General features: G+C 47.8%; 2 protein-coding genes across 2 annotated transcripts in view; one reads left to right on the plus strand and one right to left on the minus strand.

Annotated features, from left to right (window-relative positions):
* ASH2L (ASH2 like, histone lysine methyltransferase complex subunit) overlaps positions 1-6,538 on the plus strand; it is a 29,855-nt gene extending 23,317 nt beyond the window's left edge. Inside the window, exons 13-16 of the mRNA XM_043454443.1 lie at positions 3,531-3,623; positions 4,875-4,973; positions 5,651-5,710; positions 5,809-6,538. Of these exons, the coding sequence (XP_043310378.1) occupies positions 3,531-3,623; positions 4,875-4,973; positions 5,651-5,710; positions 5,809-5,916 (360 nt within the window). The 3' untranslated portion in view covers positions 5,917-6,538. The remainder of the gene's footprint in view (positions 1-3,530; positions 3,624-4,874; positions 4,974-5,650; positions 5,711-5,808) is intronic.
* Positions 6,539-7,860: 1,322 nt separating this feature from the next.
* STAR (steroidogenic acute regulatory protein) lies at positions 7,861-15,150 on the minus strand. Its single transcript, XM_043454445.1, has 7 exons — positions 14,809-15,150; positions 13,733-13,846; positions 13,338-13,465; positions 11,562-11,720; positions 11,257-11,441; positions 10,414-10,507; positions 7,861-9,681 (listed from the first exon to the last, which is right to left on the minus strand). The coding sequence occupies exons 1-7, from the start codon at positions 14,870-14,872 to the stop codon at positions 9,568-9,570; spliced, it is 858 nt and encodes a 285-aa protein (XP_043310380.1). The 5' UTR covers positions 14,873-15,150; the 3' UTR covers positions 7,861-9,567.
* Between the last annotated feature and the right edge of the window lie 463 nt (positions 15,151-15,613).

Genomic DNA, 15,613 nt, shown 5'->3' on the forward strand with positions numbered 1-15,613 from the left:
TTTCCCAGCATCAGGGTCTTTTCAAATGAGTCAGCTCTTCACATCAAGTGGCCAAAGTATTGGAGTTTCAACTTCAACATCAGTCCTTCCAATGAACACCCAGGACTGAATCTCCTTTAGGATGGACTGGTTGGATCTCCTTGCAGTCCAAGGGACTCTCAAGAGTCTTCTCCAACACCACAGTTCAAAAGCATCAATTCTTCTGTGCTCAGCCTTCTTTATAGTCCAACTGTCACATCCATACATGACTACTGGAAAAACCATAGCCTTGACTAGTTGGATCTTGTTGACAAAGTAATGTGTCTGCTTTTTAATGTGCTGTCTAGATTGGTCATAACTGTCCTTCCAAGGAGTAAGCGTCTTTTAATTTCATGGTTGCAATCACTGTCTGCAGTGATTTTGGAGCCCCAAAAAATAAAGTCAGCCACTGTTTCCCCATCTATTTGCCATGAAGTGATGGGACTGGGTGCCTTAATCTTAGTTTTCTGAATGTTGAGCTTTAAGCCAACTTTTTCACTCTCCTCTTTCACTTTCATCAAGAGGCTCTTTAGTTCTTCCTCACTTTCTGCCATAAGGGTGGTGTAATCTGCATATCTGAGATTATTGACATTTCTTCCGGTAGTCTTGATTCCAGCTTGTGCTTCATCCAGCTCAGCATTTCTCATGATGTACTCTGCATATAAGTTAAATAAGCAGCGTGACAATATACAGCTTTGACGTACTCCTTTTCCTATTTGGAACCAGTGTGTTGTTCCATGTCCATTTCTAACTGTTGCTTCCTGACCTGCATACAGATTTCTCAAGAGGCAGGTCAGGTGGTCTGGTATGCCCATCTCTTTCAGAATTTTCCAGTTTATTGTGATCCATACAGTCAATGGCTTTGGCATAGTCAATAAAGCAGAAATATTTTTTTTTTCTGGAACTCTCTTGCTTTCTTGATGATCCAGCAGATGTTGGCAATTTGATCTCTGGTTCCTCTGCCTTTTCTAAAACCAGCTTGACTATCTGGAAGTTCATGGTTCACGTATTGCTGAAGCCTGGCTTGCAGAATTTTGAGCATTACTTTACTAACATGTAAGATGAGTGCAATTGTGTGGTCGTTTGAGCTTTCTTTGGTTTGGCCTTTCTTTGGGATTGGAATGAAAACTGACCTTTTCCAGTCCTGTGGCCACTGCTGAGTTTTCCAAATTTGCTGACTATTGAGTCCAGCACTTTCACAGCATCATCTTTTAGGATTTGAAATAGCTCAACTGGAATTACATCACCTCCACTAGCTTTGTTAGCCACTAAGGCCCACCTGACTTCACATTCTAGGATGTCTGGCTCTAGGTGAGTTATCGCATCATCATCATTATCTGGGTTGTGAAGATCTTTTTTGTACAATTCTTCTGTGTATTCTTGCTACCTCTTCTTAATATCTTCTGCTTCTGTTAGGTCCATACCATTTCCGTCCTTTATGGAGCCCAACTTTGCATGAAATGTTCCCTTGGTATCTCTAATTTTCTTGAAGAGATCTCTAGTCTTTCCCATTCTGTTGTTTTCCTCTATTTCTTTGCATTGATCGCTGAGGAAGGCTTTCTTGAATCTCTCGTTGCTATTCTTTGGAACTCTGCATTCAAATGGGTATATCTTTTATTTTCTCCTTTTCTTTTAGCTTCTCTTCTTTTCACAGCTATTTATAAGGCCTTCTCAGACAATCATTTTGCTCTTTTGCATTTCTTTTTCTTGGGGATGGTCTTGATCCCTGTCTCCTGTATAGTGTCAGGAACCTCTGACCATAGTTCATCAGGCACTCTGTCTATCAGATCTTTGCATATCATTAGCTAGAGTTTATTTTTGTTTGGGCTTCCCTGGTGAGTCAGCAGTAAAGAATTCTGCATTGCAGGAGACGAGGGTTCTACACTGGGTCAGGAATACCCCCTGGAGAAGGAAATGGCAATGCACTCCAGTATTCTTGCCTGGGAAATCCCATGGACAGAAGAGCCTGGAGGGCTACAGTCCATGGGGTCACGAAGACTTGGACACAGGTTAGCAACTAAACAGCAACAATTCTTTGTTTAGTTTTTTCTTTTGATAATAAAATTTACATAAAATGAAACATGGAAATTTTAAGTGTATGTTCACGGAGTTTTGAGTTTGACCCAAACCCTGTGGAGATGTCCAATTTTCCACCCCAGGAAGTTCCCTCATACCCCATCCCAGTCAGTCCCCAGCTTCTACCCCGCATTGAAGCAACCACTGTTGTGAATTTTTCCTTCATCACAATTCTGTTCCACTAGTTTTCTCTGCTCTTGAACTCAGGTAAATGGAATCATGGTGTGTGTGGTCTTGTGTCTGGCTCTTATTGTTTGGCATAGTTCTTTGAGGTTCTCCCGTGCTGTTACAGGACTCTCTGGTCTTTTCCTTTCTACTGCAGAGTAGTTTCTATTGTCTGATACCACAGTGCTTTTCCACATTCTTACTGACAGACACTGGGGCCGTTTCACGTTCCGGGTTATTATAAAGTTGCTGTGTATATTTTTGTACAGATCTTTTTTTCAACATGTTTTCATTTCTTTATAGTCATTGTCTAGAAATAGAATTACTGGGTTGTTACACATTTAGTTTTATAAGAAATTGTCAAAGTCTCCATTCCACTAATAGTGTGTGAGTGTTTTCGTTGCACTCATCCTTGCCAGCATTTGTTGTTTTCAAACTTAGTTTTAGCCACTTTGGTGGGTGTATAGTAGTATTTCATTTGGTTTAAATTAGCATTTCTTTGACTAATGATATTGAGCCATTTTTCATGTTCCTACTGGTCATTCATCTGACTTTTGTGAAGTTTCTGTTCTGTAACTCCTAACTCATTAAAAAGATGAACAACCCAATTTTTTTTAAAAGTCAAAATATTTGAACAGAAACTTCACAGAAGATGAATGGCCAGTACACACATGAAAAACTGCTCAATATCATTAGCCAGAGAAATGATAATTTAAACCAAATGAAATACTACTACACAGCCTCCAAAGTGCCTAAAGTTAAGGAAACTAAGATTCCATAAGCCACGTGATGCAGCCCCCCAAAAGAAGAAAAGGTAAAAAAATTTACTGTCATATGTTTACCTGGAAGTAAATAGTTAAAGAGTCTTGGGAACTTTGTGAAGTAATTAGCCTCCAACTAAAAAAATAAATAAATAAAATAAATAAAAAATAAATAAATTTTTTAAAAAAAGAGTCTTGGGAACCATAAGAAAGGAGTGACCCAGAGACTATGTATGGGAGAAACAGGTAGGGAGCTAGCAGGGAAGGAAGTGACCCCCCCCCCCCCCCAAGTCTTAGTAAGGGCCTTTTATGAAGATGTTTAATAAGTGTGTACCATCTGGTAATTCTTAAGATGCACATGGTTCAAAGTATAACAAAGCTGACTCTGCAGAGATTTTAAATTTTGTTCAAAACACAGAGACTCATGCTATTTATGTGAATCTGGCCTTTTTTTTTTCCATGATGATGTAGCTGCTGCTTCACTATTCCTTTTCTCTCTCGGTTTTCAAGGCTTTAATAAAGTTCAAGAGTTATTTGTATTTTGAAGAAAAAGACTTTGTGGATAAAGCAGAGAAAAGCCTAAAGCAGACTCCTCACAGTGAGGTGAGTCATGGTCATTAAATGTCAGAAGTAGAAGAATTTGTTCCCTGGGCCCAAGCCCCTTGTTATGAAAGGGAGGGAACTAAGGCCCACGGCGCGGTGGGGGGATTTCTGCTGATAAAACAACAGCAGGGCCGACACACTCTCCTGCCTGCCGTGTTTGGTTCTTCCTGGGGTGCCTGCTGCCGCGAGAAGGCTCACCTGGGTTCTTGGAGGAAAGGATATAAAACAGCAGCTGAATAAGGATTGTCTGCAGGCAGTCGAGGAAGCAAGTCAGAGATACCGGTCCTTTATCAGAGCAGGGAGCAAGTGCAGAGGGGCGAACACTGGAGTAGCAGATGCTGGCCTTGCTATGTGATCTGGGGCAACATGAGCTCTGATGGCTTATTCAGTGTCTTCTAGAACTTTCCCCACCTTCCTTCTCCAGGGTTGTTGGGAATATATTTGTCCAAGGTTACAGCACAATCAAAGAAGGGCTGGTGTATCTGAACCAACCAAAAGGGCCAAAGATAGAAGGGGAAGGGGTGGAAGAAAAGTCCTGAGCTGGGGACATTGCTCCATAAAAATGCCGTGAAGCCACCTGTAATTGACAGTAATAGAAGCAAATGTGGGAGAATACACTTAGGATTCCGGTTGTTTTAGGGAAAAGTAGTGAAGGCAAGCAGTTAATTGAGCCAGAAAATACAGTCAGATGGAACATAGCTCTTTCTGGGAAGAAGAGGTAGAGAAGAGTACTTCAGAAAAAGCAGCTTTTTCTGAAGTCCATCTCAGGTGGTTAAGAGAGAAAATTCAGGATAGTTTCAAGAGAGAAAGGACAAAGAAAGGAGAATTCCAGGACCTTGATAGAAGATCTGCAAGATTTTCAAAGTAGAAGTGCAGAAGGGAGGACTTGAGGCAAGGGAAGGGGACAAATAAATAAGCTTAAAAGGGTGTCGCTTCAAGGGGCCAGTGGAAGACCAGCTACTTTTCATAAATAGAATGAATAAGAGAAAGTGGAACTCTTTGGGGTAAGTAGCATAGGAATTCAGAAACAGATAAACGTGAGCACCTGCTGCAACAATGCATGTAGATATGCAGTGAAAAAACCTAAGGCATTGCGTAAGTGTCAGCCACTGCTGTTAAAGGCGCTGCATGCTATTCTTAGAGTTCCTTAGACGGGCCGCCCCCAAACCGCCAGGAAGGGTCCTCCAGCAGAGTTCGTTTTAGTGTGTTCTTTTTTGAAATTCTGAAGTAAAACCATGGTTTCCGTTTCAGATAATTTTTTATAAAAATGGTGTCAATCAAGGTGTGGCTTACAAAGACATCTTTGAGGGGGTTTACTTTCCGGCCATCTCCCTGTACAAGAGCTGCACGGTACGTACCCTCTGTTCGTCCTGCAAACACAGCTCGAGAGAGATGGGTGGGCCGTCATGGCCCAAGAGCCGTGAGTCGGGTTCTAGAAGGACATGTGAAACGCCTAGGAGTGAGCAGGCAGCGTATTCCTCCTGTTCCAGAAACAGTTGAGCGCTTTAGGAAGTGTTTGCGTGGATAGATAAAGATCTCCTGGTTACTGTGCTCCACACCTTTCCTCTGGATGAGCTGCGTGGTCTGTGTTGTTCAGTGTAAAGGACATAAGGTGTTTACATGCATAAATCAATTTGCTGTTACGTGTCATGATAACCTACCATCATTAGTAACTGTTGCTTATATTGATTTTTTTTTAATATGATCCAGCATGAAGGAGACTATCATTAGAGCCAGTTTAAAAAAATTTTGCAAAGGCAGTGTCTGGAAGTTTCCATGTCCTTTTACCTGTCAGTAGCCACTGCTGAAGTCATATAAGGAAATCTTTAGGTTATAAACAGAAATCAGCAAAGTCTGTTTACCTAATTCTTGATGCCTTGACCACTTTTAGCAATTATTAATGTATATCCTTTGTTCCTGTCGTACCCTGAATATCACAGCTACTTTTAAAAGCCTCCCTTATCACGCTAAGGTTTTCACTACTTTCTTCTCTTTCTTCACGTCTGCTTGGATTGAATTTGTCCCAGGTCTCCATAAACTTTGGACCATGCTTCAAGTACCCTCCGAAGGATCTCGCGTACCGCCCCGTGAGTACCCCCGAGCCCCACTGCGAGCATCCTCGTCTCGGTTATGTCCCGCCGCCGCTGTCGTCTTGCCTCACTCTCTGTCCCTTGTTCCCCCGCAGATGAGTGACATGGGCTGGGGCGCCGTGGTGGAGCACACGCTGGCCGATGTCTTGTATCACGTGGAGACGGAAGTGGATGGGAGGCGGAGCCCCCCATGGGAGCCCTGACCAAGTCCCTTTCTCTTTGCAGACACAGACTTTCTGGGGAATTGTATGAGGGGGGTTTTGTTTTGTTTTTTAACTGTTGCAAGTTTTCCCGAAGATGCCACAGAGCAGGGCCTCTGCTGTAGTAAGTTGAAGGCCGAGTGGGACTGGGAGAGATCCCTGCCCTGCGTTACTCGCCCTTCCAGGATGGCTTTCCCTGTGGACACCACACCCCAACAGCTGCCGCCCTGGGATCCCGTAAGCGCCCCGTGCAAAGGGCTGTGCCACACACCCCGCCAGCTGAGACGCGCTGCTTCCTATGTTTCCAGAGGACGGGCTCGTCTCGTCCAGTAGCTAACTTATTTAGAGACATTTCCTTCTGTGGGCATTGCCTGCCTCCCACCTGGTTCCCAGGAAGCAGTGGGCCCGTTTCTGAGAAGAGCTGGAATCCACGACTACATTCCAAAGGAGTCTAAAAATGCTTTCCTTTTGGTGTGGGTGTGCTTTTAATTTTGAGATGAACTTTTGAACACTGGGATCTCTGAAGCTACTAGGTCCATAGGACTGTCATTGTGAAAGGCACTTGCTTGCAGCTTTAACAGTGAGAAGCTCTTCCCAAATAAAACTTGTCTTCGCGTGTGTGGCACTTTGCTTCCCTTTCAGGTTGGGGTCCACGTGCTGACCATGTTGGAAAAGTGGGAGCCCAAGGAGCCAGCATTGGCGAAAAGAGGCAGGTTTCTGTCTCCACCCCGCCAACTCAGCCACCCCGTCTGCCCTGTGAAACCAGACTCTCAAAGGCAGACGGAACTTCACAGGGCTCATGGTCTCCCTCCAGCTCTTCCCTTTGAACGTGGCTGTTGATCTGTATGGATTGTCTTCTTGCCTTGCTTCCCTTCCTTTGTATTAGCTGATGATTAAAGGGCAGGTTTCAGGGACTCCCCTGGTGGTCTGGTAGCTAAGACTCCAAGCTCCCAAGGCAGGGGGCCCCAGTTCGATCCCTGGCTAGGGAACTAGAGCCCACCTACCCCAACTATAAGATTCTGTCTGCCATAACGTAAGATCCTGTGTGCTGCACGAAGACCTGGCAGAGCCAAGTAAATATTTAAAAGTGAGGGGGGCAGTTTTCAGAAGACTGAAAACTGAAATGTAAGAATGAGCCTTTCCCCTGGGGCCGCTGTGTGCTTCCCTATTCTCACTGCACCCGCCCCCAGCGTTTTTGCTGGGGGCCACACCACAGCTTGCAGAGCTTCCCCGACCAGCGGTTGGACCCGTGCTCCCTGCAGTGGCAGCATGGAGTCCTGACCACTGGGGCACCAGGCGCGTCCCCTCCCTCTTTCAGTCAGCGGCGGGGCAGTCCTTCCAGGATGGTTGCAGACTCCCCTGCATGTAACTTCCACCTAGGTTAATAGGCAGGGTGGTTCACCAAGAGGCAGTAATAGGTTGCCAAGGATCACCATATATTATGGCTGTTTGAGAAATTTCCCAAATTTCAAGCGACTGTTTGTATCAATGCAGAAGCTTTGATTATTTGTCTCCTAATGAATCACTGAGGTTCTTTGTTTTGGTCATTCTACTTCCTAACAGGAAACCCAACAGAATCAAGCTGAGGTCTGTTCATTGGTGGTGGGTGTTACAGAGCAGAAGTGGTTTTAAAGCTTTGGAACCCAGAGTGTGAAGAACTCTGTAAATGAGGGTAGTATTATTTAGAGGAAGCTGGGGGTAAATTTTTTGTAATATAAGTGACCATATAAATGACATGTAAAAAAAGTTGTGCACCCACTCTTCTATTTAAATGATGAAATCAGGGTTTTGTACATTTCACTTTCATAAATTGGAGGTTATAGAAATAATGGTTTTAGCTGTTTATGCATCGTATTGTGTGCATGTGTGATAGGGTTCATTTGAAGGGCTGCAGGAATACCCACTTTTCATACAGTTCTATATAAAACAGTCTCTGTAAGCAGGTCATCACTGACAACTCATTTTATTCCAATGAAAAACAAGTGAGAAAAGATCTCCCCAGGCCCCTCAAAGACACAGTTGCATAGTTTGAAAAAGGCAAACATGGTGTGTGTTGAAAGCCTGTTTCTTCACTGTCAGCCTGTTCTCTTGAAACCAGAGCAAGTGTTGCTATACACACCTTTCAACAAGCAACCCTTTCTCTTAGCTGGGAGTGGAGAATTCGGTTCTAGAAATACTTCCACAATTACTCCTTCTCACTCTGAAGCTTCCAGGCTAGATAAACATAATTTCATCTATGCCAAAAACAGACTACTAAGAAACAGAATAAATATTAATAAATACCTGCATCAGTTGTACAGTCTCAATGCCTCAATAAATACCAGCATTTCTGCCACTGCTAATTTGTTCAATAAATTAGCTAGCATGACTTTCCACATGGTGTAAATGCTGTTAGCACTGGAATGGAAACACTTCAGGTGATAATGGTTGGGTTTTCATCCTGCATATGTATTTTAGCCAGATAACCCCATCTCAATTTAGATGTTTAGAGCACCAATTCTCAGACCTTGGAAAGGGATTTTGCTGTCATGCTAACACACCTTCCAGCCATCTCCTCCAATATAGTAAGACGTTGACCTGTTAAAGCAGAGAAATTGGCAGCCCCAAGTCAAGCTAAGAGGACAGAATAGACTCCAAACTAAAGATTCAGTTCCCTTTTCAGATCTAAACAAGCAACTAATGGGGAATAGTAAAACTTGCTTTTATTTTCTCTTAGTCACTCGCTTTTGGTTCTGTCCTAATTAGGTAAATAAAAATCATCTTCCAATGCCCATTAATCAGCTACCAGCTATAGAGTTCTTTTAAGAACTGATCTAGTCTTGTGCTTATTGTCCAAAGTAAATTTTTATGAAAGATTCTGGTAACAGATCCTACATAATTGAAAGACTTAAGTCCCCTGGAGTTTTTCCTTTGAATGAAGTAAGAGATTTAATTTAACTAATTAAAATCTTTATCCATGGCTCCTTTAGTATGAGCTTGCCATTTACTAACATGGATTTTAAAAGTAGAATTTTAAATCGGGTACAGACTAACTGAAAGTTTTTCTGTGAGTTACAATTCTTTATTCTGACTCCTGTCATGGAAGAAGTACGGGAATCAGTCTAATAATTAGTTCTGTATTTTTTCGTAAGGTCACTTGAACTAGAGCTCTAGAAGCCGTCTGCTCTGGGAGTTGCTTGCTCTTCGGTGCAGCTGTCCACCCACTTGGCAGAGGAGCAGAGGGTTGCAGGAGGCCCTGTATGAGACCTCTGTCTGCACACATTGCCCGCAGACCTCTTGACCTCCTCAAGCTTGAAGGCCTGGTCCTTGTATTCCCTAACTGGTAGCATTTTCAAGATATTTTTAGGTAGACGCTGTCAGGACCCAGAAGAAAAAGTTTCACAAAAAAAAGTTTCACAAATGTTTTGAGACCTTAAGCTTCATTTTACAGCTCATCAGTGAATGAAGTTGGAACAGCCTTGTCCCCATTCTCTTGGTACTAAAATGCTACCAATCTGAGCTGTAGTATCTTATTGAAAATGCACCACCACCCCATCCCACCATCCTCAGATGAGATCTTTAACAGATTTACAGATTTGTAGGCTCCCAGCAGGGACCTCCTCGTGAGCCCGCAAACCCGTTCAGCTGGGAGCCCATGGAGCAGCAGGCTGGCCTTCAACACCTGGCTTCAGGAGCGGGGCAGGACTCCAGACGCTTGCGCAGGTGATTGGCAAAATCCACCTGGGTCTGTGAGAGGACCTGGTTGATGATGGTCTTCGGCAGCCATCCCTAGAGTCAAAGTTAGAAGAATTTGGCCATCTTGTGATTGACGTCCCACCCTAGACACCGCCGGTCCCTATCACACACCTGGTGGGTTGCCTAGGCTTGGTCTTGCAGCCCTGTTGGGAGGTGTGCCCTCTCGGGCTGGAAGACTGCTTTACTGCCCTGCTGTCAGGACCATGTCAGAAGCATGGGATTAGTTGTCCAGACAGATTGCAGCCCTGTCTTCCCTATGGTGTGACCGTGAGCTAGCTACCATACCTTTGGGGGCCTAAGTTTCCTTCTTTCTGATATAACTACCGAGATGAAATTTGATAAGAAAAGTAAGAGGGGAAAAAAAAAAAAAGTAAGAGGGAGCCATTGCAGGCTTCTGAGATGAAGGAATAGCAGGCCATCACTCGTTTGTTCCCGCTGCAGCAGTCTGCTTCTCTCAAAATGGAGAATTCTTCATGTTCTTGTGGGCTGATGTGGGAGGGCTGTGTTAGTTGCTCAGTGGTGTCCTACTTTTTGCAAACCCATGGATTGGAGCCCACCAAACTCTGTCCATGGAATTCTCCAGGCAAGAATACTGGAGTGGGTAGCCATTCCCTTCTCCAGGGGATCTTCCCCACCCAGGGACTGAACCCAGGTCTCCCGCGTTGCAGGCGGATTCTGTGCCATCTGAGCCGCCAGGGACGCCGGTGGTAGGGGTAAGAGCCTACTTTGCTCACCACCCCCTTGGCCCCCTCCCGTGCCCCTTACCTTGAGGTCAATGCTGAGCAGCCAGGTCAGTTTGGTCCTTGAGGGACTTCCAGCCAGGGGGCGGAGCACCATGCAGGTGGGGCCGTGCTCAGCTCTGCCAGGTGAAGACACATCAGGTCAAGAGGACAAGCCCAAGTTCTTGAATGCTGGCTAGTTATATTACCCACATTCCTCATGGACCTCATCTTTTTTTAAGTCTCATCGGAGAAGTACTACTTGCCAAGGGTGAGATTTAACAGTTGGCAGGGTCACCAGCTCGTCAGAACAAAGGCCAGCTGGAGCCTGGAGGCCTGCAAAGCCTCTCGGTTGGGATAACGGGGAGGTCGGGAAAGGGTCCAGGGTGGCGCTGGGGGCCCCGGAAACTATGATGGCAACTGTTCTAAGTGGTACGGACTCGGTTTTCATCAACATTACAGTCGGACCTGAGCATACCAGCTAAACAGCAGCCCTACCTCTAGTTTTAGAAAATTACTAAGGTTCTTAAACTTGCTGGGAGGGTCAGGGCAACCTGGCTATAGAAGTTTGGCCAAAAAAAAAAAAAAAAAGTTTGGCCAATCTTGTCTTCCTCCCCTGCTATGGAAAATAAGACAGAGGGTAGGAACCAAGGGTTGGATCCTTGAAGCCGAGGATTCATCACACACTTGGCAGGCATGTGTCCCCAGGCTGTGTTAGAAAAGGGAGCTTTGGGGCTTCCCTGGTGGTCCAGTGGCTAAGACTCCACGTTCCCAGTGCAGGGGACCTGGGCTCGATCCCTGATAGGGAATTAGATCCCACGTGCTGCAACTAAGACCCAGCCCACCTAAATAAATTAATGGGAGCTTTGGGGGCTGCTGCCAGTATTACCTGATGACACCCTTCTGCTGGGGCATCTCCTCGTAGAGTGTGGCTGTGCCAGCCAGCACGCACATGGAGCCCCGGCGCTTGGTACAGCGCACACTCACGAAGTCTCGGGGCCCCACGAGGTTTCCTGCCGCCTCTGCAGCCAACTCGTGAGTGATGACCGTGTCTTTTCCAATCTTCTGCAGGACCTGCCAGGCCACAGGGAACCAGAGACACTACTCAGCCAGGTAGGGGGAGAGGCACCACCCCCAGCTCGCCACAGCCCCCTTCCGACTGCTGCAGCCGCCCTTCCTACTGGCCCTCCCCACCTTGATCTCCTTGACATTGGGGTTCCACTCGCCCATGGCCTCCATGCGCTCCACAAGCTCTTCGTAAAGCCTCTCCATGGGCTGGTCCACCACCACCTCCAACCGGAATACCTTGCCCACGTCGGGGATCACTTTACTCAGCACCTCGTCCCCATTGGCCTGTCGGTGAGGAGAGAGGAGCCCCGGGGAAATGTTAGAGGAAAAGTATTCCCAGAGTAGGACACATACAGTGCCTGGCAAGGCAGGGGGGGAACAGCCAGGGGAACTCTAGGCTGAACCCGAAGGAGCCTGGAACCGTCCTTGATAAAGGCAGGGGAGGTCTTATTTCCTGCCACCAGCCTTTTTCATCTGCTGTGGACTGGAGAGGTAGCCTGCCTGTCCCCTGGGCCCTTTTTTCTTGAGGATCAATGTATTTTCTTAAATACTGATATGCATTTATTTGTCTAGATAAAAATCAGAATTATCTTGTAAGATTTTCAACAAACCTGCGTTAGGTTTTTGATTGAGATTAACTTGGAGAAAATAAACATGTTTCACTACAGAGTCCTCCCACATCTGGGGGGTAAATGTTGACAGGGGTGGGTAGGTCCACCTGAGAAGGCCCTTACTTGACTTCAGAAGCTCAAAGATCCTGAGAGAGAGATTCATTTGGGAGTGAAGAAAGTGGTCTGCAACCAGCTAATTTCACAGAGGTTTTTTGTTTTTGTTTTTTTTTTATCAGTCCAATCCCTCATTTTACACCAGAAGAATGTATGGCCAGAGAAGGTCAGCGAGTAGCCCCAGGACCCTTAGCAAGAGCATTCCTGGGCCCAGGTCCCAGATTTCCTGACTCCCAAACTCGTAGTCTGTTAACACAGAGAACCTGGAGAAGGAAAGACCTCGCCTGAACTTTGGCCAGTGGGCGGCTTGTGAACTTGCCTCGAGAATAGAGCCAAGTCTCGGTAGAGCCATCGGCCTTTGACCTGCGCCTTGTTCCCGCGCCCCGTGAAAGGGCAGTGCTCAGGAGCGGCGCACACCAGAGGGCCTTGGCCTGCTGTATTCCAGGCCAGCCCTGTCACAGGTGGGCTCAGGTCACCCCTGCAAGGTCAGCAAGGAGGTGGGCTAAGAGTGCTTCGGCCCTGGAACTTCTGACCAGGGGATGAGGCCTCTCCTGACCCTAGAGTCGCTACTGCATGGTCTGAGTGGGCTTACGGCGCATCCTGGAGGGGAGCTAAGGACTCGGGGACAGCTTTTCTCAAACACAAGTCTCCAGAACATCTTTGATGGAGGACGGGGGTAACCGGGGTATATTCTTGGGGAACGAGAATTCAAACTGCTTACTGGGGATTCCCTGGTGGCTCAGTGGTAAAGAATCCGCCTGCCAATGCAAGAGACAACGGGTTCGATCCCTGGTTTGGGAAAATCCCACATGCCGGGGGCAACCAAGCCCGTGCACCACGACTATTGCGCCTGCAGCTCTACAGCCCAGTAGATGCAACTACTGAAGCTCGCACGCCCTGGAGCCTGTGCTCTGCAATGATAGACACCATGGCCAGGAGAAGCCCACGTACCGCAACTAGAGAGCAACCGCTGCTCGCTGCAACTAGAGAAAGCGATGAGGCGCTCCCAGCAATGAAGACCGAGGGCAGCCAAATTAAAAAGGAAAAAAAAACAACTGCCTGCTGCCCAGTGACTACTGCTCGAGGCTGGACTTCTGAGAGGAGCAGAGACTGTAGCTGGCCTTGAGGATGGCACGATAACAGCGAGGAGGTGTGGGTTCCTCTGTGGCCCCCTTACCTGCCGGCTCTCCTTCTTCCAGCCCTCCTGGTCTCTGATGATGCCCAGGGCCCTCTGCATGGCCTCCTCTCCCTGCTGGATATAGGCCAGCTCTTGGTCGCTGTAGAGAGGGTCTTCCAGCTGAGAACCTGGATGCAAAGCCAAGGAGACACTGAACGTCTAGCCTCCTGCCAGTTTCACCCTTTGGATCCCCGAAGAGCCCAGACCAAAGTCACAGGGTCCCAGTCACAGGTTGAGTTAGACACAGGGATCTGGCTGTGAAAAACGCCATTCCCATAGAGGGAGTGAGGAAGGTGGGGAGTGAGGGGACGGGATCTGGGAGACCACAGCCACACACACACTTGCACTCGGGAGCCCCCTGCCACTGGCAGAAGCCCAGTAACCTCAGCTCTTACCTAGCAGAGAGCCGCGACGCCGAACCTGGTTAATCCACACAGCTGGGGCCGGGCCCCCCAGGGCCCTCCGGTTCAGCTCCTGGCCGATGGCCAGCACGGCCTGCTGCCGCAGCCCTGCCAGAAATGGAGGGAAATTGTTGCTTAGGAGCAGGAAAGGCTCTTAGAAATGGACCCTTCCATCTTTCCTCTCATCACAGAGGAGGAAGGTGGCCTGGAGGGAAAGTGACTTGATCAGGAAGGATTCCCAGAGGGATGACTCCAGGGCCCAGAAACCTGCCTTCTGTCTCACTGGCCCCACCTGGAAGGGGGGGCCACACCCAGGCTGGCTGAAGTTGCCCAACCAAAACATCCCACTGTTGCAGACACCCCGTCCCCTGAGGTCTGTGAGAATAACTGCTCCATGTGCCTGGGGCGGGTGGGGGGTGGGTCTTTCTGATTTAGGGAGAATAGTTCCATGACGGTGCAGGTCTTCCAAGGGCAGCTTCTATCTAAACAGTAGCCGGTTGAGCCCAATGTAATTGGAAAGGACTCATTTAGATTGCTCTGTGGTCCCTTGAGGGGATTGACTCAAATGACTCTGGGTCCTGCAGGAACCGATTTCCACCTCCTGACTGTATGATGCTGATAAAGAGCCCCCCCCCACACCCCCCACATGCTCTTGTCCTACTCCCCTTTCTTTTTCTTCTCTCCCTCTCCTGCCTATCAGCTCTCAGGCTTGCCAACACGGGGGCTTGGAGTCTGGGCTCCCCACCTCCGCCACTGTGGCCAGATTTCCCTGGCACCCTTGGTACCCATCCTAGAGGAAGGCAAAGTCAGGTAGAAGCCCAGATGGCTTGGAGCCCTGCAGGGGAGGCCAGGGGTGACTGAGCCTGGAAGGCGCCTTTGTGTCTAGCTCAATTCTTCAGTGAGGGGGTGGGGGGGTGTTGAGGTGCAGAAGGTGAGCGGCTTGCCCAGGCTGCCTCCATGAGAGGCACAGCTGGGGCCAGATCCTGAGTGGCCTGCCCCTGAGCCATGCCCTTTCCCCATTGGACCCTGCCGAGTTCCTGGCCACCCAGATGAGGTCCTTGGGAGCTCACCCTTCATGCTGCGCACGTGTCTGTAGGAGCTCCCGGCACACAGCTTAAACGTCGCGAGGAACATCTTTCCTGGCAGTAGGAGCAGGTGTGGAATCCGGCGGGGATGCTGAGGGCTCCTGCTGTGGCCTCTGGTCCCGGAGGATGGCTGCTCCTGTCCTTCCTCAGCCCGTCAGGGTTGTGGCCTCGGGCCCTGCAGCTGTGGCCAGACTGTGCATTTCTGCGCCTTAAATACCTCCAGCTGAAGGCTGTGTTTCATCATTGGGAGATAAAAAAGCCATCACTCAGCGTGGAAAGGAAGGAACCAAGGATAGAGAGATTGCCTCACCAGGAGACTTTGGCCATTTGCGGGGAGCTGGGGTGGAGAGGGAGGGGGCGGAAAGGGGAAGGGAGGTTGGTCCTGGCCGGGATGGATGGAGGGGAGAGAAAAGGGAGAAGCAGAGGTCAAGGCAATTTAGAAGAAAAGTATGCACATGTGACATTAATTGGCCAGCAGCCTGCTGTTTAGAACATGATTCTGTAGCTGTCCCCTGCTCAGAAATTCCAGGTTTAACAGGTCCAGAATTGAGGCTGTGAAACCCGTATTTTAAAAAATAAGCCTGAGGTGATCACCAAGAAGGTATTCTATCAACTGTACTCTAGACTTTGAGGAACTCTGCCCTAGGAGAGTACTCAGGGCCTCTGCTGGGTGCTGGCAGAGGCCACCCCACACCAGTTCTACACGAATCAAGTGTAGGCCCCTGTGGTCACTGACCTATAGTAATCCTGGAAAGAAATTAGGAAGAAGATAAGGATGAGGCAATTTGTG

The sequence above is a fragment of the Cervus canadensis genome, chromosome 31 (assembly GCF_019320065.1).
Source record: "Cervus canadensis isolate Bull #8, Minnesota chromosome 31, ASM1932006v1, whole genome shotgun sequence".
In the NCBI taxonomy this organism is placed as follows: domain Eukaryota; kingdom Metazoa; phylum Chordata; class Mammalia; order Artiodactyla; family Cervidae; genus Cervus; species Cervus canadensis.

What these genes read in the sequence shown, in the direction of transcription:
- STAR (XM_043454445.1), bottom strand. Translation starts at nt 14,872, where the DNA reads ATGTTCCTCGCGACGTTTAAGCTGTGTGCCGGGAGCTCCTACAGACAC. An exon ending in ACACGTGCGCAGCATGAAGG is followed by an intron (nt 13,847 to 14,808) that starts GTGAGCTCCCAA and finishes CATTTCTGGCAG; the next exon opens with GGCTGCGGCAGCAGGCCGTG. An exon ending in GCGTCGCGGCTCTCTGCTAG is followed by an intron (nt 13,466 to 13,732) that starts GTAAGAGCTGAG and finishes CTTTGCATCCAG; the next exon opens with GTTCTCAGCTGGAAGACCCT.